The sequence below is a fragment of the Gossypium hirsutum genome, chromosome A05 (genome assembly GCF_007990345.1).
Source record: "Gossypium hirsutum isolate 1008001.06 chromosome A05, Gossypium_hirsutum_v2.1, whole genome shotgun sequence".
Lineage (NCBI taxonomy): Eukaryota > Viridiplantae > Streptophyta > Magnoliopsida > Malvales > Malvaceae > Gossypium > Gossypium hirsutum.
In genome coordinates, this window is record NC_053428.1 from 36,652,961 (window position 1) to 36,679,176 (window position 26,216).

Below are 26,216 nucleotides of genomic sequence, written 5' to 3' on the forward strand. Positions count from 1 at the left end.
GATGATTTGGTATATTTTGTGGCATGAATTAGATGATAATATGGTGAGAACTTACATATAGAAGATAAGTGAAAAATGTAGGTTATGACATATTGATGTGGTATGTTTATGGTTATGATTTGAGTAGTGAAATGGTTGAAGATGAAATGGCATGATTTGTATATGAATTGGCATGTTTTGGTTGTCTATAAGTGCATTGAAATGGTATGAAATGATGTGGTTTAGGTATGCTTAAGGAGGGTGAGAAATGTGGCTTAAACCAAGCCTAATTTCACCCCACACGTTGAGCACATGGACGTGTGACTCAACCGTGTATCTACTGTAACTTAATTAAACAAGTCAGTGAGTTACACAGCTTAGGCACACAAGCGTGTCTACTAGCCGTGTGTGGCACACGGGCTGGCATATGGGTGTGTGGTCGGCCGTGTGACCAAGTCAGTATACCCTCTAGATTTCACACGGCCATGGCACACGGGCGTGTCTTCGGCCATGTGATACAAGTCAGTATTTATGCCCTGTTTCCACACAGCTTATAACACGGGCATGTCTGGTGGCCGTGTGATCCCTATATGCATGAAAATTTTATAAGTTTTCCAAAGTTTTCAAATGTTATCGGTTTAGTCCCAAACGTCTTTCAAGCATGTTTTAAGGTCTCGTAGAGCCTTATAATGGACAATATGATTATGTTTGATTGATGTTTATGTGATAATGGCTTTATGTTCAAGAAATGTATATTGTATGTTGTGATTTTGATCGGTAATGCCTCGTAACCCTATTTCGGTGACGGATACGGGTTAAGGGTGTTACAAAAAGTCCTTGTGTAATAGTAGATCTAGCATAATTGAGTGGAGTTGCATGTAATCCTAGAAATAGGACAACATAAATCTACCGGATTAGAGTCAAATCTAATAGGGAAATTTATAGATCAAGTTAATGTGACAATAGGGGTTTTAATTAGAAAGAGATTTCAAGTAATTAATCTAGAGTAAGTTATTTTTACTTTTGAAAGAGATATTAACATAATTTAGGGATTTCTACGGATCAAGACACAAGTGAATAAATTGTTTAATTTAGATTTAGAATAATAGGTAAAGTATAGGTGGATTCTTTCATGGGTATTGTCTATCTCATTGGTTATCTTCAAATATTTTTCTAATTCATTCTCCGTTGCATTCCTAGTAATTAGTTTAGTTAATTTTAGATTAAAAACAATTCCTTCAATTTATCAGCTAAATAATAGAAAAACGGTAATTACTAGTACTTTTAGTCCTCGTGGATACGATATTCCCTACTCACCATAGCTATACTATTGTTCGATAGGTGTGCTTGCCTTTGTCGTAATTATAGTTAGTTTAGTGACCATCAATATGCGATCTCTTAATATATTTATCTGAACCCTATCTATTTTGTCATGCGAACTCAATGTGTTTAACATGCTAACCCTACATCTACTAATATGCGAACCCTACATGTAGTAATATGCAAACCTTATATGTTATTTATGCGAACCCAACACATTAATGTATACGTAAACCCTACACATGGTATATGCGAACCCTATATGCGTGAACACTATATGTGTGAACACTAGATATGTGAACCCCAGATGTGCAAACCCTAGATGTGCTAACCCTAATGCATGCAAACCTTATACGTGTGAACCCTAAATGTATGATAAATAGTCTATTATCAGTAACCTATTATTTTTTGTTAGCCGAACAGGCATGATAAATAGTCTATTATCAGTATACTGTTACAAGTTTCTATTTGCATGAATAAATTGTATATGTGAAATTGCTATGAATGAATGCATTCATACCATTAAATGATAGTTTGAAATATTAAATGTGCTTGACAAGCATAGCATCGATTGATGATACATAGGATGATATGCTGAGTATATATGCATAATTACATGAAATTGTGTATGGAGGATAGAGGAGTTCTATAGGAGAAAATGACAAATTAAGTCCACACCGAAAGTTAGTATTGCACGAAGCAAGGGGCAATGTCATCAAAACTGGATAAACCGAGATGATAGTTTAAAAAGCCATCAAAACAGGGCAACCGTCATGATAAGTTATTGTAGTAAAAGTCATCGTCACAGATGACAAGTGAACGAGATCATCACCAAGAAATTTGGGATGGTTAGTTATTGATATGTGTTTTGGTGTGTCGAGCGATACTCAAGGGCGAATAGGATGAATGGGTGGAAACAAAATTAAAATTGCACTGCATCATGAACATAATTTGTACATGCATTGATTTACTGAATGTTCTTTACATTATGCTTAAATTTTGCTATGATGCTATAAATTGAATGTTTTACTATTTGAACAATTATATATATAATGTTTTAAAAATTAAATTCACACTGAGTTGTCATATGCTCACTCCCCCTTTTTTTAACTCTCAAGTAATATAGAAAACTAGGACTCGGAATGGCATCGAAGGAACCTCAGACTAGCAACTCGTTTTTTCAGTTATTATTATTTTCCATTAAAGTTTTTCCCTAATTGTTTTTTGTAATTATTAATTTATTCTTTCTTTTATATCTTAGATTTGGGATTGTTTAGCTTATTTATTTTAAGCATGATATTTAGTTAACACTCTGATAATTGCATGCTAGTTAATTTAGAAACTATTATTTTTAATAAATGTTTTCCACTACTTTGCAAAATATTTTAAGTTTTGATAAGTTTTTTCTTGAAAACCTTAAGTCGTTTTTTTTCAAATCTTCACATTAATAATAATGTAACTAAATTATTAAGTAAAGCCGGTTTAATGAATGAATGTTTTTCCAAAAAAAAAAGAGCGATTTTCATACAAATCAACTCAAGTAAAAGAATGGTTTTACAGGATCATTTCGGTTATCAAATGTAACGCATTTGATTCAGCCGAAACTCGTAGACAGGATTGGGGGTGTTACAGCTCTCCAGCAGTGGTTCGATAAAGGAAGCGGTGGTATTTTTAAGGAAAGCAATGACTAAGATGTCTGAGTTAAAAAGGTATGAAAAAAAAAAGTAGAAAAAATAAAGAAATAAAAACATAAAATAAAGAAATAAAACGATGGTGACCAAATTAACATATTTTTTTTAGGTGACCACCAAAATTCAACCATCTAATTTTAAATCACTAACAGTGTAGTTTAAGCTAAAAATAAAATAATTAATGCATATGGTAAACCAAATTATGGGGTACAAACTCAAAAGCTGCTAATTTGTTTGTTGCGAAGACCAAGGAGTTTCCGCTTGGAGTTGAATCCTCCTATTTAACCAATGCTTTAAACATACTTTCTTAACAACCCTCCTCCACTTTCATCAATTCCCAAACCCATATAAACATGTCCATTTTCCATTTTCTTCCATCGGCATTAATGTTCTTCCACTGTTTCATGGTCACCTACACCGTGACTACCAGAAACCTCACCACCGATCAATCTGTTCTTCTCGAATTTAAACACCAAATCAATGATCCTCATGGCATCCTAGTCGACAACTGGACCACCAGCCACTCTTTCTGTAACTGGATCGGTGTCACTTGCGGTGCTAAGCATAAGAGAATCAAAGCTTTGAATCTTCCCAACATGAATCTTATCGGAACTATCCCTCCGGAATTAGGGAACCTCTCGTTCTTAGCCTCTCTTAATTTGAGTGGCAATGGATTCCATGGCGTTTTGCAGGAAGAGTTGGGGCAACTGAGTCGTCTGAAACTCGTCGATTTAAGCTCCAATTTCTTTACCGGGGAAATCCCATCATCATTTGGAAGATTGAACCAGGTTTCAGACTTGGTTCTCAGCAATAACAATCTGACTGGAGCAATCCCTCCCGAGATAAGTAATCTTTTGAATATGAGAACACTCGACTTGGCATCGAACAAGCTTTCTGGGACTATACCCTCTTCCATTTACAACATTTCTTCATTGCGAATGGATTCTTTATCCTTCAATGGTTTATCTGGTAAAATGCCAGATGATATGTGTCACCATCTTCCCAATTTGGAGGCACTTTACTTGGGTACAAACGAGTTGTCAGGTCAGATTCCAAAAACTATAAATGAATGCAAGAATCTTCAAGTATTAGCATTAGATTACAATCAGTTGAGTGGCAGCATTCCCAGGAGTACTGGAAATCTAACTGCACTTACAGAGCTATATTTGGGTGGAAATAATTTAGAAGGTAAGTTTTAAAGAAAAAAAGTGATGATATTTTAGAGTATAATAAGAAAAGAAATAATCCATAAAGTGAGATTAGAGGGTGTGGCAACTTGATTTATGTTATTTGAAGAGGTGAGATCCCTTGGGAAATTGGAAATCTGTTGAATTTGGAGATATTTTTCGCTGTAGATATGAGGCTTACTGGACTCATTCCCACAAGCATCGGCAATTTAACCAACCTCAAGGAGATATATTTAGGTCCTAATTTTTTAGAATGTATTTCTAATTAATTAACATTTATTTATTTATTATTATATTACAAAAATAAATAAAAAAAGAGAGAAATATATTTTGTAAAATTAATAGAATGGCCTAAAAGAAAATAGCCTTTCTTTTTTTATTCAAAGCTTTTCGTATTTATTTCTCATGAAAATAGAATTTTAGTATTTGAAGAGATCAAGAGATGTCTATGGGTCAAACTTGGACAAAATAATTTTTTACTTAGTCTTGTCTGGCAAAAAAATATCATTTAAATATAATTATAAATATAAAATATTATAAATATTGATATGTTCATATATAATATAATATAATATTTTAATTAATTTTCATGGTGCCTACCTAAGATTTGAAAGTCTAAAAGAAAGTGGATGGTGACATATGCAGGTGAAATTCCATGGGCGATTGGGAATATTCATTCGTTGGAGATATTTTCAGCACCAAATATGAGCTTAAATGGGGAGATTCCACATTCTATTCTCAATGGTTCTTCTTTGAAAGCCATTTATGTCATGCTCAATCATTTATCTGGTAAGTTTAAGCATACATTTCATCACTTTTTTTATGTTAGAAGTTGTTTAAAAGGTTTAGTTGCTGGTTATATAAAAACACCAAATTACCTTTGCAATTAATTTAGGGAATTAAAAGAAAAGGTGTTGAATATACATTTCAAATTTTGTTTAAATATGTTTAAGTTGGCATATATTACTTTTTTAAATATATATATAATTATTTTATTTAATATTTAGTAGTTATAATACATTATCATTATTATAGATTTTATTAAATTTTTAAATATAAATAATTTAATATATTTTATAATATTTGTATTATATTTAATTATATTTAATTTGCATTCATAAAAATTATATAATTCATAAAAAAACAATATATTGTAATCTTTAAAACAGGTTGAGTTGATCTTCAACTTTAAATATTAGACTTCAAGTCGACTCATATTTTAAATAGACTGATTTTTTTTTGTCTAATCTCATTTTTTAAGTTTAATATTTTTCTTCTAACCCTCTTAAATTTTAGACAAAACTTTAAGCTCGGTCAAAGAACTAAGTCCAAACTCTACAATCAATGTTAGAATCATGACAAGTATCTCTTAAGATATAGTTTAAAAAATAAATTAATATAACACTTGTCATTATTTTAACACTGCTTGTGAAACTTTTACTGAGATTGAACCTGATATATATATATATACACACACTAGTTTTAACTCACATGTGTTGTACGCTAAAGAGATAACCATATATGTGTTAAATAATTAAGATACCGATAGAAATATTAAAAAATGTAATTAATATTAAAAATAATTTTTTAAAAATTTAATGTATAAATTTACAAATCATTTCATATAAAAATATTTAATTATAAAAAATAATGTTATGTAAAAATTACTTAATTATAAAAATATATGATTTATAATAAATAAATTATAATTAATATATATATATTGTTATAGAGAACATTGTAGCCTAAGAATTTGAATCCTAAATTTGCTAGATATTATCTTTTAAGTATAGCTATAAGAATCAAATACATTAAGCCTCAAGTTCAATCACTTATTAAATATTTAGTATTAAAAAAACTTATCTCTTAGAATTATGTATAATTTCTCTCCAACCTTTAAATATAAATATAAATATGTTTTAGCGTATTTGAACTTATGCCTTATACTGTTAACAATTATTATGAATTGTCCTAGACATTATATAAAAATAATAATAAATTTTTCCCTCATCCAACTTAACCTTTATTAAAAGTGATCAAGAACCACATGTTTGTGGAGTACATACAAAAAAGGGTTAAAATTCGTCATTATACTTTTAAGTAAAAATTGGAACTTCCCACTCTATTTTGCATTAATCGAAATTTGTTATTTTTAAAATAAAGGTGCATTTACCACTACATAGACTCTATATTGATTTTTGCATTGTTATTTTCACTTGAATTTTGGTACTAATATTTGGTTTTTCTTTAAATTTTGCTATTGAATTTCAATTTAAAACAATTTGACTATAAATTAAAATCAATATTTATTTCATGTATTTTATTTTAATATCTAAAAATAATATAATATAAAAATCAAAATTATTTTATAAAAAACTTATTATTATTTTTTATTTTTGTTTTAAAAAAATGCAAGTGTTTCTTCCACTAAATTAGAATTCATAGTTAATTTATTAATATTTTATAAATTTAACTATATAATAGTGAAAATTTTTAATATTTTATAAATTGAAAAATAATTTAGTTATATGAATTAAATTTAATGACAAATTTTAGTAAAATTCAAAGTTTAATAAAAAATTCAATTATATAATAGTTGAATGATAGATTTATCTATATTCTCAAAATGTAATGACAAAAATCAATTAAAATAAAATATAGAGACAAATTTTAATATTCATCTATAATATACTTGAATCAGTCATCACTGATTGAAATAAAAAGACACAGTAGATAATATCACCTAAAATCTAGAAGACGATAGGCAACAATATGAAAAACCTAAGGAAAACAACACATAGACATAACAGTGCATATAAATTCTATAGAAAAAGAGGCTACTCTAAACATTCACACAAAGCATACAAACACCAACGCAAGGACTTCCAATTATTTTCATTAGCAATCATGTTTTTCCTTAAACCATTACATAAACATTAGCTTACCACATACAATCATGCAAAATAATAAAACAATGAAATTAATTTATGTCATTTAGGTAATGATCGATGCAAACATTTTTCTTCGGTTCTCCAGGTAAATTACCAGACATAAGGTCGGATTCAAATCTTGAGGAGCTTCACCTATGGGGCAACAATCTTAGTGGAAACATTCCTGAATCTATCTCCAATGTTTCTAAACTCAGAAACATCGCATTGATGGCAAACTCATTCTCTGGTCATATTCCAAATAGTCTTGGCAATCTAAAATTTCTCGAGGAGTTACGCCTTTGGAAGAACAAATTGACCATTGAAACTAATTCAAATGGTGAGTGGAGCTTCTTCGCTTCCTTGCTGAATTGCAAGTATCTAAAAGTGTTAGATTTATCGGTCAACCCATTGAAGGGAGTTCTTCCAACTTCCATCTCCAATCTCTCCCAAACGCTTCAAGTTTTCTCATGCGCGGATTGCAGAATTGAAGGAACCATTCCCATGGAAATCGGTAGCTTGAACAATGCAATCATTTTGGAACTTACCAACAATGAACTTATTGGATCCATTCCAACAACGATAGGAGGGCTAACGAATCTCCAATACTTGGGTCTTAGTGGAAATGAGTTGCAAGGCTCCATCCCACATGATCTTTGCGGTTTAAAGGGATTGTTTGAATTATCATTAGATGACAACGAGCTCGATGGACCTTTACCTCCATGTTTGGGCGAGTTGACTTCTATGAGAAAACTACACTTGTCCTTCAACAAGTTGCATTCATCAATACCTTTCAGTTTATGGAGCTTGAAAGATATCTTAAAAGTAGACTTGTCATCCAACTATTTTAACGGTTCCCTTCCACTTGAAATCGGAAAGTTGAGCGTATTACAACACTTGAACTTGTCAATGAATTCGTTATCAAATGACATCCCATCCACAATTGGAAATATTCGTGATCTGCAAGTTCTAGCCCTTTCAAGTAATAGGTTTCAAGGTCTTATCCCCACGTCATTCGGTGACCTGGTGAGTTTGGAAAGCTTGGATTTATCAGGCAACAACCTCTCCGGAGTCATTCCCAGATCTCTAGAAGGGCTTCGTCACCTCAATAATTTTAATGTGTCTCTGAATAGATTGGAAGGGGAGATACCAAGTGGAGGGCCTTTTGCGAACTTCACAAGCCAATCATTCATGAAAAATTACGCACTGTGTGGTCCACCTAGATTACAAGTCTCACCATGCAAAAGAAACACCCATCGAAATTCCAAGAAGACCCTTTTACATGTTTTGAAATATGTTTTACCCATAGTTGTTTCAATCATCATAGTCGTTACCTTAATAGTTGTCTGCACACCATTGAAGAAGAAGAGGAAGAGTACAAATTCCACTACGATAGAAGATTCATTTCCTTTGAAGGAATGGAAAAGAATTTCGTATGATCAGTTATCGAAAGCGACCGATGGATTTAGCGGAGGAGGGAAGTTTCGGCACTGTATACAAGGGAATACTTTTTGATGAGACCGAAGTTGCAATAAAAGTTTTTAATTTGCAAATAGAGGGAGCGTTTAAGAGTTTCGACGTCGAATGCGAAGTGATGAGTAAGATCATTCATCGTAATCTTGTCAAGGTCATTACTTGTTGTTCTACTACTGATTTCAAAGCCCTGGTGCTTGAACTCATGCCAAATGGAAACCTTGAGAAATGTTTATACTCTAACAATCATTTCTTGGATATTCTACAAAGAATCAACATAATGATAGATGTTGCATCGGCATTAGAATACCTCCACTCGGGATATTCGACTCCTTTAATCCATTGCGACCTAAAACCAAGTAACGTCTTTCTAGACAAAGACATGATTGCTCATGTGGGAGATTTTGGGATTGCCAAATTATTAGGAGAAGTAGATTCCATGAAGCAAACAATGACGCTTGCCACCATTGGCTATATGGCACCAGGTGATGTTTTGACTTCTATTTGTTTTTTTGTTTTTTTTTTTTGTGACATTTTAATATTTTTTATTGATATTAAATTAATCTCTAATTGCATCATATCATCATTATTAATTTAATTATATGTTTGAAATGTAGAGTATGGATCAGCGGGAATTATTTCTATGAAAAGTGATGTCTATAGCTATGGTATTTTATTAATGGAAACTTTCACAAGAAAAAAGCCGACAGATGAAATTTTTGCTGGAAAAATGAGCATGAAGCATTGGGTGAAAACATCACTAGGTAATGGAATAATTGGGGTAGGAGATTCTGGTTTAGTGCAAGAAGATGATAAATACTTTGTCGTTAAAGCAAATTGTATATCCTCAATTATGAAATTGGCTTTAGATTGTTCGGCTGAATTACCTGAAGATAGAACTGATATGGAGAACGTTCTTTCCATGCTCAAGAACATCAGAAGAAAATATTTGAATGACCTAGCTGAAAATTAATACGATAAAGAATGCAATTATTTCTCTCTCCCTGTCTCTCGCTCTCTCTATATATATATTGTAAGCTTACTTAGAAGGCATAGAATTTAATTAACTTCCTTTTGAGATAGCTTTCCCTTTTAGAATTTCTTTTTTTGCATATTAAAAGTTGTTACCATAATACTTAATTTTCTTGCAAAAGACTAATGCGATAATGAATGTTTTGAGTTCAATTTTCATTAATGGTCCTATTTGGTAAGTGTTCTGTAAGCCCTAACCCTAGATTGAGATAATCGTCCTCAAATATTTTTTGTTGGCCAATTCAAATTACATTCAGCCTTCTCTATAACATCTACCTACTATAACAGTAATTCGCTAAAACAACCAAGTTCTTAGAAGAACTGATTTTTTATATTTTATTTTAACCTTTTATAACAACGTTTCACTTATAACAACATCTATAGTTATGAAATACGTTTTTTAATTTAGTTCTCTATAACACATGGTCTAAATTTTTAAGTAAAATTATAGTTTTCATATAAGCAATCCTATTAATTATCATTTATTAAATGAAAATGATAACTAAAATATTATTTCAACAAAATAATTAAATTTTACGTGAAGAAATCTATTAATCATATTTTATTAAATGAAAATAATTTTCAATGAGTGGAATTAAAGATATCAATTCAATAAACTATTAAACTTCCTAATTAAATATTCTATTATGAATTTGAAACATCGTAAACTTATAAATTAATTGCTTGAATTTAGAAACTGGTGATAAATTAATTAATTTTATTTGATAACTCATATTGATTAATTGAACTTGTTAGATTTATGAACTTTATAACTAATTATGTGAAAGAATATACAATAAGATATGCATAAAAGCATTAACACATGCATATGCTATACGTCTTTTAATTTTGTTGAATTAATTCTCGCTTTCTTTCTTTTTTAACATAATTTTCACTTTCTTTATTTGATAAAAAATCATGATATCAATTTTGTGATAAGCTTACAATGATTGTCTCTTTATAATAGCATCTTGTTATAGGTGTGTAACAATCATCTCTCTATAACAGACAAAATCTAGGCAGACAAGTAAAGCTATTATAAAGAATGTTGACTATACTTCACATTAGTTTGCTGCAAATTAATTTTATGATTATCTCTTATTTTCTTAAATTCAAATAAATAATTAAATTTCAGTTCAATTTGTTCAAAAACATTAAATAAAATCATAATCACCTTTAAATATTAATAGTTTGATCCGGTTCTAACTTAATTCTCAATTAATTTAATTTATTGGTCTTCCAAAATTTCAATTCTTCGTATCTTTAAATTATTTCAGGTTTTATTAAAAAAAAATTATTTCAGATTTTTAACTAAATAGTAATAATGAAGATAACGTTGTACAATTAAACTTTAATTTTATATATTTTCATATTTTTTGTAGGATAAATGTTTTAACAATTTAACATCATATTTTATATTTTATTTATGTAAATTATGCATTTTAAGCTGGAAGTAAATTAAAAAGAATTTACTATTTACATAATGTAAAAAAACACCTTTCAATTTATGTAAAAAAACTTTGAACCATTCAATATATTAATAAAAAACAGTATTTTAGATCAATATAGTAAAAATATCGGATTAGTTAAAAAAGTTGCACAATAAATACAATTATATCAATAAAATTCATTCAATTATAATTCCACCATAAATTAATTCTCAAAGAACTATTTCATGAAAATATTTTTCATTAATGACTTTGAAACATCTACTTTCAATTGAAAACTGTAATTTAACAGCAAAATCACCTCTTCCTTTTTCTTCCTTTTTTTCCTATCAAAATCATATTTTAGACTGTAAATTCGTATCAGACAAGCTTGAAACATGTAGGAAAACCCTTATAACCTACATGCATACATATATACCTAATTCCACAAAAGAGTGGATGAAAGCTTAATGTGAACCGAAAGAGCAGCCTACACCAGAAAACAGCTGTTGAATCAAAAAAGTCTCGAGCCGTTTTCATGGCATAAACGATTTCTTCAAGATATCGATTGTTTAAACGGCTCTTGAGTTAATAATATCAGAATGTCCGAAGAATGTGCTTCATGACAATGAATAAAATCACTTCACTGGTTTTGAAGGCCCTCGATAGCTTTTTTCCACTGCCATGCTCTTTGTTTCACATCATCGAATGACAATACCTTTTTTGCCTGAAAACACAAAAGAAGAACGCATCAAAAGCATGAATAAAGTAGAATGTAGGTTTGAATTTTTCTTTGTCACTGGCATATAAGAAGCAAAAGGAACACGAAGGACTAGGGAGAATGTAAATTTGAGGAATTCATTTCTATCCGATTTTGAGATTTGCACGGACTTACCGTGCAAATTTTGAAGTGTGATGGACTTATGACCTGGACGCTGAGGTCACTAGAATTGTCAGACCAAATAATATTCCCTTTTACGACCAATTTCGAAGGATTTACATAAATCAATTTCGGCTTGTTGGTGAGGATAAGTTGCACCTTCTTGCTCGATAACTTCTGTAGTTTCTTCACCATTGAGATCATAAGAACAGATTCCCCCGGTTCCAAAAATTGTTGCCTATTAACACAATGTAAGTCATCAAACAAGTTTAATTCAGTTAGCCACAATCTGGTGCATCGAAAAGAAAGGACAAAAACCATAATACTCAGATTACAAACTACAAAATCAGTATGTAACACAACTATCTTCAAGATAATGGTTCATGGTGAACTGATTGTGCTCTATCTATAATACTTTCCGTAAGTGGCGAAAATGGATGAACTAATGAACAGTTAGGTCGATAAAAATGACTTGATGATGTTACTAAATGTTAATAGGTTCTGCAAGTCCACAAGTGGACGAGCTTGCTAGCAAATGTCTATGTCCTTTCAACGAAATCTAAGAACACATGCTGAAAAAATAGCAAGACATTAGAAAATACCATTTCGAGTCAAAGGAGTCAATTGAGGCCAATCTAGTTATATGGCCAGATGATTCAGCTGACAATGGTCCATCATTTTGTCTACCTGAACCATTTTGGAGGTGGGTTGAATTCTGTGAAGAATCACTATGATCATCACCATCACTTGAATGAGCCTGAAATAAATAAAAAAAGATAATGACAATATTTTAGAATTTGCAAAAGACAAGATGCAAACGGAAGTCAAATTCCCCATAAACAATGGTTGGAAGCATGCATGATATCATACCCCTGTCTTTAATGCAAGCTTCGGAGGGGTTTCTGCTCTTACATTACTCCAGTCAACTCCCTTAAAGAAAGGATGACTCTTGACTGCAGCATAACCATCGGGTCCAGCACCTGCTCGCCTACTGGGATCGATATCCTGCATCAGATTAGCATTACAATTCTAGGGCTACAGTTTTTATACTCATAAATCAAAATCATGCATGAGATAGAAGGATTTATCATGATAATGTTGGATGAGCATGACTTTGACCCTGTTCCAAAAAAGAAACCAAAGGAAAAGCAATTTGTCTTTGAACTTCAAGATTATGGCCTATGAATTTGCCATGATACCTCATCTGAAAGATGCAGAATAGAGATAAGAGGAGAATATGAGCAAAAGAGGGAGTAGCTAAAAGATCGGACAAAGAAGCAAGAGAAGAAGAGAAATGAAACACTCTCCAACTATAACAACCCTTCAAACAAATTAAACAAATATAAAGTTTCACGTAAATTACGAGGAAAATTTGGGACTGCATCATATTTAACCATAATATGGTCATGTCCTCTTTGCATATTTGCCAACCAAGAAAAGCCTGTTTAGTGGCAGAGGTGGGGAGACACCACAATAGGCTCATAACAAACACATTAGTTGGAATGTGTTGGAGCTAAGTGCAACAAATAGTAAGGTTCAACAAAAAGCTTGCCGAGCAAGAATCGAGACTTGCGGCAGAAACAAAGAAGAAAAATGAAATAAATTTTAAGCAAAACTAAAATAGAGAGTATATGGATGAAATCTTGATTGAATTCATTCATTTTTTTAAAATGGCATAAAGCCTATTTATACAAGCTTACAACTTGACAACTTAGTTGGAATACAACTAAGTTTCATCATTACATCCACTTAAAATAAATCACCACCTACTACCACTAACAAACTTAGTTGGAATACAACTAAGTTTCATCATTACATCCACTTAAAATAAATCACCACCTACTACCACTAACAAACTTAGTTGGAATACAACTAAGTTTCATCATTACATCCACTTAAAATAATAATAATAATAATAATAATAATAAAACAAGTGATTGCTACATGCTAACCATTGCTTCAATACTCCTCCTTGGTTTGCATGGAGCAAACACCTAGCTTCCTTCTTAGACATTCGAACCTTGTGACATTAAGGGCTTTAGTCAAAATGTCTGCAAGTTGATCCTCAGAATTACAATGGATCAGCTTCACTTCCTGAGCTTGCTCCATTTCTCGAACAACATGCAACTTGATGCTAAAATGCTTTGTTCTTCCATGGAACACTGGATTTTTAGCAATTGCAACTGAAGATTAGTTGTCATAGAAGATCTCAGTAGCTTCCTTTTGATGCACTTTCAAATCAACTAAGATTTTCCTTAGCCAAATGGCTTGGTTGACAGCACTTGCAGATGCCACATATTCTGCTTCAGCAGTAGATTGAGCCACCAAACTTTGCTTCTTCGAGCTCCAGCAAAACATGGCTGAACCAAGGTTGAAAGCATACCCTGAGGTGCTTTTCATGTCATCTATCGAGCCAGCCCAGTCACTATCAGTGTAGCCAACCAGCTTCAGATTTCCTTCCTTGCTGTACCTTAAACCATAGCTCAAAGTGCCTTTGACATATCTAAGCACTCTCTTAGCAGCTTGTAAATGCTTTTTATTGCAACAATGCAAGAACCTTGAGAGCAATCCTACAGCATACATTATGTCTGGTCTAGTGGCAGTTAAATATAACAGACAACCAACTAGACTTCTGTAGGTTGTTTTACAAACCTTCTCAAAATCACCTTGGCTCGATAGTTTTTCTCCAACAGCAACAGGTGTTTTAGTTGCTTTACTGTTTTGCATGGAGAACTTGGTCAGAATCTTTGTGGCAAAGTTTCTCTGACTTAGAAATATCCCATTTTGTGCTTGAGTCACCTCCATTCCAAGGAAATAAGACATTTCCCCTAGATCAGACATTTCAAATACTTCTTGCATCTTGGTCTTGAAATCGACCAGCACTGCTCGATCTCCTCCTGTCACCAGCAGGTCATCAACATATAGGGATACAATGAACTGTGTTTGTGTCCCTTGCTTCTTGACATACAGTGTTGGCTCACTCTTGCTTCGATCGAATCCCAAATTAGTCAAGTAGCCATCGATTCTGCTGTACCAGGCCCTTGGAGCCTGTTTTAAGCCATATAGGCCTTCTTCAGTTTGTAGACCATATGCTCTTTGCCAGCTATCTCAAACCCTTGTGGTTGTTCAACATAGATCTCTTCATCTAAGAAACCATTCAGAAAGGCTGATTTCACATCGAGTTGATGGATCTTCCACTCGAGCTGTGCTGCTAAGGCAATCAGTAATCTGATGGTGTCTAGCCTGGCCACTGGTGCAAAGGTCTCCAGGTAGTCCAGGCCATACCTCTGACTGAACCCCTTGACAACTAGCCTTGCTTTCAGTTTGTTCAAGGTACCATCAGCATTTTGCTTGGCTTTGTACACCCATTTCACCCCAATTATCTTCCTTTTGACTGGCCTTTCAACTAATTCCTAGGTCTGGTTCTTCTCAATCATGCTAATCTCCTCAGCCATTGCCTGCTTCCACTCTTGCTGAGCTTCAGCCTCTTCAAAATTGCTTGGTTCAGCTATGGCTACATGAGCTCTTTCATAAATCTCAGTCAATGGTCTTGTTCCTCTAACTGGTTCATCATCAATGTCCATTTCAGGAACATTTTGATCTGGCTCAGCTTGATCTGCTGCAAGTCCTTCTGAAACTTCCTCAGGTTCATGTTTTTCCCAGTTCCAACATGACTTTTCATCAAATACCACATCCCTACTGACTGACACTTTCTTTGTTGAAGGATCTAAGATCCTATAGCCCTTCTTAACAGTGCTGTAGCCCACCAAAATACCAGGTCGAGCCCTTTCAGACAATTTATCCCTTTTGACAGCAGGTACATGAGCATAACAGATGCATCCAAAGACCTTCAGATGAGCCAGTGATGGCTTGAATCCAAACCAGGCTTCGAATGGAGTCTTCTGATCCAAGGCCTTGGTTGGAAGCCTATTTTGAATGTAGTTTGCAGTGTTAACTGCCTCTGCCCATAGTGCTTTAGGCAAATTCTTCTGAATCATCAAGCACCTGGCCATATCCATCAAACTCCTATTCTTCTTTTCACTTACACCATTTTGCTGAGGTGTATATGTGTTGGTAAGTTGATGTTTGATGCCTACCTTATCACAGAAGGCTTGGGACTGAGCTGAGGTGTACTCAGTCCCATTATCAGACCTTATGGACTTCAGCTTGCAACCTGTTTCAGTCTCAGCAGCAGTCTTGAACTTCTAAAACACTGAGGCCGCCTCTAATTTCTGTTTTAGGAAGTAAAGCCAGCAATATCTTGAAAAATCATCAATGAACAGTATGAAGTACCTGTTTCCACTTAATGACTCAGTCCTCATAGGGCCACACACATCAGTGTGCACCAGTTGGAGTTTTTCAGAGGCTCTCCAGGCTTGATTCGAGGGAAATGGGAGTCTGGCCTGCTTTCCTAGCTGACACACTTCACACACATCATCATGATCCACTGAGTTGATGAAGTTTTCAGCCAAGTCCTCTCTGACCATTCGAGCCATCGATCTGATGTTGGCATGTCCCAGTCTTTGATGCCAAAGCTTGGATTCATCTGATGTGACTTTGTAGGCAATGTCTGACTCCCTGGTTCAGTCAACTACAAAGCTCTTATTAGCCATAGGAACTGCCATCAGCTTGGATCCACTTGGATCATTGATTTGGCATTGGTTGTCTTTGAACACAACAGAATAACCTTTCTCCAGCAACTGAGCTATGCTGAGCAGGTTTCTGTCAATTTCAGGCACCAAAAGCACATTTGAAATCACTTTGGCACCTGTGGGGGTGCATATCAGCACATCACCCTTGCCTTCAGCTTGAATAAAATGTCCATTTCCTATCTTGACTTTAGTTCTGCAGCTTCTGTCTAAAGACTTGAAGATTGCAGCATCAGGTGTCATGTGGTTGGTGCATCCACTGTCTAGAAGCCAACCAGATGAGAACCTTTCTTGAGCAGCTGAGCATAACACAGCAAAGACTTGCTCCTCTTGGTCACTGTCCTCCTTAGCTACTCGAGCCTCAGCTTTCTTCTGTTGAAACTGACTCTGCCTTGATTTGGCCTTGCTCTTGCAGACTCTCTCAACATGACCCTTCTTTTTACAATGCTGACATACAGCATCTGGATTGAACCAGCATTTTTCTTTTGGATGACCAGCCCTTCTGCAGTACTTGCAAGTCTGACCCTCTTTTCTTGCAACATCAGTCCTTGGCTTGTCTCTCCAGGCCTTCTTGCCTTTGTAGGCAGTGTTTGTTCTTGCCTGAAAGGCACCTTCTTGATGCTCCTCCAGTCTGCTTGCTCTTCTTTGCTCTTGAGCATATAAAGCATTGATCAACTCTGTCAGGGAGATGGTGTACAGGTCCCTTGAGTCCTCGAGAGATGAGATTTTTTCCCTCATACCTCTCGGGCAGAGTTGCAATAACCTTCTCCACTATCCTAGCTTCCTTGAGCTGCTCTCCAATGAGCCTTATGCTGTTAACCACAGCCATAATCCTGTCAGAGTACTGCTTGATAGTTTCTTCTTCCTTCATCTTCAAATTCTCGAAATCTCTCCTTAAGTTCAGCAACTGTTGCTGCCTTGTCCTCTCTGTCCCTTGAAACTCCTCTTGCAACTTGTCCCAGGCTTGTTTTGGTGATTCACAGGCCATAATCCTTGTGAAAATCACATCTGACACTGAGTTCTGGATGCAAGACATGGCTTTGTGCCTCTTGGTCCTCTCATCAGCATGCTGCCTGATTTGAGCCACTGTTGGATTGCCTCTAAGTGGCTCTGGTTCAACATCAGAGTTGACTACCTCCCACAGATCGAAAGCTTGTAGGTAGGTCTTCATTTTAACCACCCATATGTGGTAGCCTTCTCCATTGAAGACTTGAGGTGCAGCTGGTGAAAAGCTTGATGAAGCCATGAATTTGTATAACAGATCCCTTAAGAAATAGGCTCTTGATACCAATTGTTGGAGCTAAGTGCAACAGATAGCAAGGTTCAACAAAAAGCTTGCCGAGCAAGAATCGAGACTTGCGGCAGAAACAAAGAAGAAAAATGAAATAAATTTTAAGCAAAGCTAAAATAGAGAGTATATGGATGAAATCTTGATTGAATTCATTCATTTTTTTAAAATGGCATAAAGCCTATTTATACAAGCTTACAACTTGACAACTTAGTTGGAATACAACTAAGTTTCATCATTACATCCACTTAAAATAAATCACCACCTACTACCACTAACAAACTTAGTTGGAATACAACTAAGTTTCATCATTACATCCACTTAAAATAAATCACCACCTACTACCACTAACAAACTTAGTTGGAATACAACTAAGTTTCATCATTACATCCACTTAAAATAATAATAATAATAATAATAATAATAATAAAACATGTGATTGGTACATGCTAACCATTGCTTCAATAGAATGCCTGCAGAATAATAGACTCAAATACATGCATCAACTCTTTCAGATTCCGGATTATTTTCAATTTTTTGATTCAAAGATCCACCTAGTAGTGAAGTCAAATGAAGAGCACTTCAGAGACCCCTAATAACGTCAGCTAACAAAAATATTTGCACTAAGATTCCACCAAAATATTATGACAACTAAAGATACATGGCAAAATAAGTGTCTAAAGCAATTTGAAAGGCAAATTTCTCATTATCTTAAAAAATCATAAGTTGATTTCCATCCCCATTGCAGAGAACCCCATGCATATTGAAATCTATGCAGTTTCTAAGTTCTCCGAATAATAACATAAATAGATAACGAAGAAAGAACTTCAAATTTAGAAGTCCTATGAATACAAGGTTATGGATGCATAGCAGAAACCAAATTAAAACTTGCATAAGATTGTAGCCTACCATTAAGCGATCGATAAGGTCTCTGGCTTCTTCAGAAAAATAATTCGGAAATCTTATATCTCTGGCTATAATTCTTTGAAATATAAGCCATTCACTTGAATCTTTAAATGGAGAAGTCCCTGAAAGCATTTGGTACAAGGTGCAGCCAAGTGCCCAGATGTCATTTCTGTTTGAATATGTTAAAAAGAACAAACTAGTTATCCTATAAACAACAATTTATCGAGATCAAGAAAAATGACCAACCTAAATCGCAAGTACATACACTTGCATTATTTCGAAAACCAAATGGTCGGGTAAAATAGTGTTACTTAGGCTTGAGTATAGTCAGATACAGGTAATGTTCAGTTTGTTCAGATACAGCTAATGTTCAGTTTGTTCTAAGCTTTCCCCTTTTTCTGAGGACCCTTGAAGGGTCATCGTCAAATCCCCATACCCATGTCGAACACTGTTTCTTCAATAAAAATGAAGACTCAAATCAACATAGGGAGAAAAAGAGAAAATGGATGTGGAATGGGAGTAAGGGGGAAGCAAAATGTTAAAGAAAACAAAGTTCAATTAGTTGTAATGAGGTTTAATGTATGACGGTTTTAATCTAGATTGTGAGACTAATTCATAAAGTGACTGAAGGTCACTAACCCGAAAGTTGCTGGAGAAGAGTTAAGGACTTCGGGAGGAACATATGCCGCCGTCCCCACAAAAGTGCATGCTTTATCATCTGGATAAGGCATCAGAAACAAGCTTAGTGTTTAACATTCAAGAATACAAAGAAACAGGTGTTTGTTTCTTCAATCTGTTATGACGAGGACTTTACCTGAGGCTGCATTGGGAAGGACTGTAATTCGGCTATCTTGCAGTGGCTTTACACTACCAAAGTCTGCCACCTTAAGATGGCCGTCTTTGGCGAGTAGCAAATTCTCTGGCTGCCATAAAAAAAGCATTTAGCATATCTCAAATGTTGATGTAACAAAACAGACATGCTTGGGAAATACCTTAATATCTCTATGTATCAATCCCATGCCATGTATGTATTCAAGAGCATCTACAAGCTCTGCAGTATAAAAACGAGCTTCATCCTCTGATAAACGACCTTTCTGCAAGAAATGTAACCAGGTGGTGGACACTGAACATGAATAAACTAGCAGAGATAGGTGCAAATCACTAAATCACAACAATGAAGTTCAAGCTCAAGAACAATCCAGAAATCTATACTTTAAAACTAAGGGCTTGAAGGCATTTGCAACATTATGGAATGAATTTTAAAAAGCTTCAACAGCGATATTCAAGAAAATTTATGATCATCCATAAAGAAATATACATGACTATTCCAGATTAATTTGACAGGAAATCTGAAGAAAATATACAATGAATGATGAGTTCAATAATAATTCAAGGAGCCACCAATTCTATATCAAACAACTCAATCATAGTCTACCAGAAAAAAGTTCAAACAAGGAACCCTTTTTTATGTCTGAATCAACTGCATGCTAAGAATAACTTACTCTTGTTATTTGGTCAAAAAGCTCTCCACCTTCACATGATTCAAGTGCCATGTCTTCACAAAATAATCAAAGAAAGAAACATTAAATGAAGACAAAAACTGAATGAACTGGAAATCAAGGGAGAAAAGTCATTGTAAAAACTAACCAAACAAGTATGCACAACTACTGTTAATTGATACAGCCAAGAATACCTACACAGGGAAAAAGTATCTTGAAATGTAAAATATAGCCGCACAACACCGGAATGGTCCAGTTGATCGAGCACAATCCGTTCCAACTTTACGTAAGCTGTTTTGTTTTCTTTGGTGATGAACTTTTTGTCCATGATTTTCAATGCATACACCGTTCCGGTATCTTTCTTCTTTGCCCTTACAACCTGAAGACAACATCAAAATCGTATTCAGAACAAACCAACGTGAATATGAAGCTCACATGAGGAAAAAAGCAAGCAACATGGAAAATGAACATATATTAAGAAAATAATTCAATAGATATTTACCATAAAACTTTGAAAACATTACTTAAACAAAACCAAAACAAAAAAGGTGATAATGATGAATGTGCCGAGATCTATGTTCTGAATCATCTAAAACTCTTGACTAAAAGACAGGATGCTTATTTATCTGCAAAGCCAACCAATATATATATATATATATGTATATATACTTAACTAACATATCAAGCAGCAGCTACTACTTTAATGGACAAACAGCCAAACCCTTGGAATAGATACTACAGCCCAAGTAACAAAGAGCAGATATCGAGGTGCCACATCGATGTGAGATCTTTGTACAAATTGTAGTTTTCTTAGGAACATAATTTCATGTAATGATTGTAAAGGTGTAACACGAAACATTTTTTAAAAAATTACTATCTGAATCATCTCTGCTCATCTTTATGATAAGGCAGTTCTTTAACCAACCATACTATCTCTAGGACACGATAGAAAATGTTCAAAAAGTTGAAACATGTACTTCAGTTTATCCTGACAATCTCAAAATTTCATAGAAGTTACTAATAAAAGAAACAATCACTAGTGTTTTGTAATATGATCAAAAAGGCATTTGTAAGTCCTTTAGCTTCTCAGAGGGTGGAAAAACAAAATAACAAAAGGGTCAAACAGATGAACACCACAAAAATGAACCCAATGGTTTATGATAACAATGTGTTATCCTCAGGAAACCGCTGGTTTTTCCTATCCAACCGAGGATTTCTGTTATATGTAAGATCTAGAAACAAAAAGACAGCAACCTATAAAAGTTTGATCAAACAATGGAGGGAAAAGCTGACACTGGGAGCCACAAAGGCATGTGTTCCAATGGTAGTTGAAGCTGAATCCATTAGACAATAAAATATTTTCCACCCAACTTTATACCAAGCTATGTTACTTTAACTCGGTAAGAGTACGAGATTCAAATATGTGTCCGAGACGGATATGTGAAATTTTTCATTTCCCACATAATTGGAGGAAGATCAAATCCTCGTAAACATGTTGGACATGAGTTTTGATCACAAGTGCTTAAAGAGAAAATTAAGATTTGAAGCAACATATATACACCAAGCATAGCCTAAATATCAAGCATCTTCAGAAAGAAAGAATAAACATTTTCAAGGAAAGAAACATGAAGAAAAATAAATGTTAAATTTTCTTTCCTTTGCATCAAATTTTTAGGAGACTAAGGAGATTGAATGTCTTTCTATTCAAACATCTTATATCACTAGGAAAATTCAAAATCCACATAATTCACAAAGATAAGCTAAAAGTTATCTAAAAGACACACAATTCATCACAAATCAATGAATCATCACTGCCCATCTAATTTATAAAGCTAGAACATACAAATATAAATGAATAATCAAACATAAATTTTTTATAAAAAAACCTAGAAATCCAAAACAAAAATGAAACGTTAAAAAGCTAACCTTTGAATAGGAACCAACGCCATAGATCTTGCCTAATTCAAAATCCTCAATACTGAAATTCTCCTGAGGAGCTCTAAATGAAAAGCTTTTAGATTTCAGAATATTGTTGGAAGCTCCACCATTGGAAGAACTATTACAATTTTTCTCATCATCAACCTTATTATTATTGGTTCCTTGAACCCTAAGCTTTGGATCAACATCCTTCTCCATTGCCAACATTTCTCTCTCGAAAATTCCCTCACTTTTCTTTTAAACATAATAATAAACAATTTAACAAACAAAAAAATTTATTGGATGTCTGACGAACAGCTTTTTTGCTATTTTTGGTCCCAGTCAAAGAGGAATAAAAAAAGAAATTCTTTTATTGGGTGGATACTTAGATTGGATCCTCCTTTCAATTCTTTCTTCTGAAAAAGTGAAATGATTCTTTTTTCTTTTTTTTTTCTTCCAGTAAATTTTATTAAAAAAATATTTAATTTAATTTTGTGAAAGGGTAATCCAGGCTACTATTTATATTTTTATTTGGGTAATTTTACATTTTGGTACCTGAACTTGGCTTACGATTCAAATTGTTATCTAATGATTTTTTTGTCCAATTAGGTACTTGAACTTGGCTTAAGGCTCAATTTAGTGCCTAACGTTTATTTTGGTCCAATTAGGTACATGAACTTGGCTTCTTGGTTCAATTTGGTACTTGGACTTGGCTTTTTTGTCCAATTTAGTACTTAGCTATATGAACTAATTTGAAACGTGAAGCCAAGTTCAAATACCAAGTTAAATAAAAAATCAACTTCAGGTACCTAAGTACTAATTTAAACTTTAAAGACAAGATTAAGTACCAAAATGTATATTTGCCCCTTTTTATTTATATCCAACTAACATATATTCTTTTAGATAAGGTTGATGCACTTTTAAAGTCTAAACTCGGTAATGGTTTTCACCTTAGAGCTTAAACTTTCTTTTATGTAGGTTAATCTTTTAACAAGGCAATTATTCCTAGATTGGGCCTTGAAAATATTTTTATCCAATATTTTTTAAGGAAATATTAAGGATTAACTTGGATAAAGAAAAAATAAGCCCTCATGTGTTTCTTTCTTTTTTTAAATTTGCTTCAAACAGTATTCCTATCTCAGTTATTCTTAGTTTTTCTTTTTCCTCCAGCATGGAATTAGGGTTATGAATAGGAGAAGAGAAAAAAGAAAGAAAGAAACAGGAAATAAAAGAGAATGAATTAAATTGCTAAAAAAAGAATAGGGTCTAACTATGTAATTTGACTTAAAATTTTCCTATAAAAGGATAATACAATATTTATATGTCACATCAACTTGCTATTACACCATTAATTGTAGTTAACAATTCAATGATTAAAATATAACAATTTGATAATATTAGTGACCGTATTATAATTTTTTAATGTTTAGTAATCAAAATGTAATTTAAGTCATACATAAGTGACTAAATAAAAAATTTACCCAAAATTAAATACATTTGACTTCTTTTCGTGAAATAATTATATTTGATTTCAATTAAAATTAAATATTTTTAAATTTATATTTAACTAAGATATATATTAACTTTCACATAATTCATTTAATTATTTTATGCAAAATTAATATAAAAGTAAAAAAAAAATCTCAGAGTTAATATTTCTGGTTTAGTTAGTAAAATATATATTTTTTTGCAATTACAATCGTTACTATATATGTGTAACTTCAATATATATTTTAACATATAATTATATTAGAATATAATGCAATTTACAACTCAAGTTAATAATTAATTTTTTTATATACAAATATTTTTTTATTATTTTAATTGGAAAATATTGAAAATAACAAAACAAATAAAATAATATTTAGGCATTAGTCAAAAGTGTTTGAATATTTTTGGGTTAAATTCTACTTTAGTACCTATACTTTGCAAAAGTTATTATCTAGTCCATATACTTTGATTTGATCAATTTTAGTCCCTATACTTGTTCGAATTGGTCAATTTTAATCCTTGTACTTCTCAATTTTCAAAAATTTAGTCTTGACTCAAATAATAACAGTTAAATCCATTTAGTTAAATTCAATTATTAATCTTGTATGATGCGTACAGTTGTAGATTTGGTCCAAATTCTCTAATTGAATCATTCTAAGTCTATGTATTTTTCGAATTTTGGAATTTCAGCATTGATGCAGATGGTAACCATCAATCTATTAGTTGGATTTTAGTAGTTGACATGAAATTGTATATGTAATAATATGTTTGGCATATCAAATTTTGGAAAGAGTAGAACTTAAGTTGATTAACTTAACCGCTATCATTTGTTAAGGCTTGAATTTAAATTTTGAAAAATACAGGGACTAAAATGACCAAATTAAAATATAGAGATTACATCCAAAACTAATACAAATTACAGTAACTAATGGCAGAATTTAACCTATCTTATTATTATTATTATTATTATTATTATTATTTATCCTTCTAGCTTTTGATTGAGACATGAAGTCAAACATGGACCCAAAGCAGTTCAAAGATATTTAAGAAAAAGAAAAAAAAGAATTCGATACAAATAAAAAATTTATTTAACAGGAAAAAAAATGATGGACATAGAAAAGGACATGTAAGTGATAGTCTTAGACTAGGTCGGAACGGAGACACACTCTTTTTAATTAGTTAATATATGGTCCATAGACATGTGTCTAAAGTCCACAACTTGCATGCACATGCACGTCCATATTGAAATTTTATGCACCTAATTCGGATTTTTTTAAAATGTTGACAGAAGACCGCATAAAATATGACACGATAAAAAGCAATACAACGTAGACATACAAATTTTTTTATTAAAAATAAATCAGACTTTGCTTATAATCACATACATTGAAAATTATAATGTTTTTTTCTCGAATCTCATTATTTACATTTTACATATAATGAGTTATAAAAAATTAATTAAAAAATGAGTTATACAAAAAATAATGGTGTTTATAAGTAATTTTTTAAGTTTATTTATTTTATTTAAATATTTATATAAAAATAATAAAAATAATAATATCATTATATTAATATTAATTTTTTTTTAGTAATTTCACTGATTAAGCTAATGTGAAATTGGCCACATTCTTAGTTAGCCACGTCACGTTATATAAGTATAAATTACGCCAAAATTATAATGATTATGGAAAGATTGAATAAGGTGTCAAATACCTATTTGGATACATTTTGTTATTTGTTAAACCTATCCACTTGGGTGAATATATTTTGTTATTTATTAAAGCGTAAACTACTTAGTTAATCACTCAATTTTTAAAATATTTTCATTTTAGTTATTCAAAATAAAATCCTTTCACTTTCATCACTCAATTTTTAAGGTGTTTTCATTGAAATCACTCAAGCATTAAATTTCTAGTGATGGTTAGCTATAGAGAGCACATCATATTCACATTTTCATTTTAGTTGCCCAACTTCTATGTCGCTTTTATTTTGGTCACCCAATTTTTTTTTTTAAGTATTGAGGATTATTGTAACACCCTAATCCCAAATACTGAGTACTCGAATACTAAGGCGCTACATCAGGTCACCGGAGTAACCCATCAAAATTTTCAAAAAATTTTAAAACATTGAAATACATTTTATATAAGAGAAAATACCATACATAGTTATACTAAAAATAGTAATAAAAGTAGTTATACAAAATATGTGGAGCTCTAGTATCATAGTATATCAAAATAGTCAAAATAACAAAAAATGATAAATGAGTTACAAAAAAAAAAAGTAAGGCCTTAGGAATACAATCCCACTAATAGATAAGGTATTGTACTCTGAATGCATGATGCTAGGAGTCTTTCGTCGATGATGTTCCTCGAAAACGAACAAAAGTCTACAAATATGAACATTAAGAAAATTCAAAGGCTGAGCTTTACCAGCTCAGTGGTACACATCAAATCTACCATACTTCAAGCAATTCATAAATATAAGCATAAAAATCAAATGTATACATAGAAACATGACATGAGTATCGAATAATTTAAAACATGAGTCATT

General features: G+C 32.6%; 3 protein-coding genes across 3 annotated transcripts; 2 read left to right on the forward strand and 1 right to left on the reverse strand.

Moving 5' to 3' along the window:
* The first annotated feature begins 3,325 nt into the window (after nt 1–3,325).
* On the forward strand, nt 3,326–4,446 carry LOC107902494 (LRR receptor-like serine/threonine-protein kinase ERECTA). Its single transcript, XM_016828665.2, has 2 exons — nt 3,326–4,178; nt 4,289–4,446. The coding sequence occupies exons 1-2, from the start codon at nt 3,344–3,346 to the stop codon at nt 4,444–4,446; spliced, it is 993 nt and encodes a 330-aa protein (XP_016684154.2). The 5' UTR covers nt 3,326–3,343.
* A 401-nt stretch (nt 4,447–4,847) lies between these two features.
* LOC107902493 (receptor kinase-like protein Xa21) lies at nt 4,848–8,665 on the forward strand. Its single transcript, XM_016828664.2, has 2 exons — nt 4,848–4,966; nt 7,214–8,665. The coding sequence occupies exons 1-2, from the start codon at nt 4,882–4,884 to the stop codon at nt 8,617–8,619; spliced, it is 1,491 nt and encodes a 496-aa protein (XP_016684153.2). The 5' UTR covers nt 4,848–4,881; the 3' UTR covers nt 8,620–8,665.
* Nucleotides 8,666–11,282: 2,617 nt separating this feature from the next.
* On the reverse strand, nt 11,283–22,535 carry LOC107904334 (3-phosphoinositide-dependent protein kinase 2). The gene is made up of 11 exons (XM_016830673.2): nt 22,185–22,535; nt 20,457–20,637; nt 20,262–20,314; nt 19,752–19,853; nt 19,574–19,682; nt 19,399–19,477; nt 18,763–18,928; nt 12,787–12,921; nt 12,519–12,673; nt 11,932–12,154; nt 11,283–11,763 (listed from the first exon to the last, which is right to left on the reverse strand). The coding sequence occupies exons 1-11, from the start codon at nt 22,401–22,403 to the stop codon at nt 11,680–11,682; spliced, it is 1,506 nt and encodes a 501-aa protein (XP_016686162.2). The 5' UTR covers nt 22,404–22,535; the 3' UTR covers nt 11,283–11,679.
* Between the last annotated feature and the right edge of the window lie 3,681 nt (nt 22,536–26,216).

What these genes read in the sequence shown, in the direction of transcription:
- LOC107904334 (XM_016830673.2), bottom strand. Translation starts at nt 22,403, where the DNA reads ATGTTGGCAATGGAGAAGGATGTTGATCCAAAGCTTAGGGTTCAAGGA. An exon ending in GCGTTGGTTCCTATTCAAAG is followed by an intron (nt 20,638 to 22,184) that starts GTTAGCTTTTTA and finishes TGTTGTCTTCAG; the next exon opens with GTTGTAAGGGCAAAGAAGAA. An exon ending in AGCTTGCATTAAAGACAGGG is followed by an intron (nt 12,674 to 12,786) that starts GTATGATATCAT and finishes TATTTATTTCAG; the next exon opens with GCTCATTCAAGTGATGGTGA.
- LOC107902493 (XM_016828664.2), top strand. Translation starts at nt 4,882, where the DNA reads ATGAGCTTAAATGGGGAGATTCCACATTCTATTCTCAATGGTTCTTCT. An exon ending in CATGCTCAATCATTTATCTG is followed by an intron (nt 4,967 to 7,213) that starts GTAAGTTTAAGC and finishes TCGGTTCTCCAG; the next exon opens with GTAAATTACCAGACATAAGG.
- LOC107902494 (XM_016828665.2), top strand. Translation starts at nt 3,344, where the DNA reads ATGTCCATTTTCCATTTTCTTCCATCGGCATTAATGTTCTTCCACTGT. An exon ending in GGGTGGAAATAATTTAGAAG is followed by an intron (nt 4,179 to 4,288) that starts GTAAGTTTTAAA and finishes TTATTTGAAGAG; the next exon opens with GTGAGATCCCTTGGGAAATT.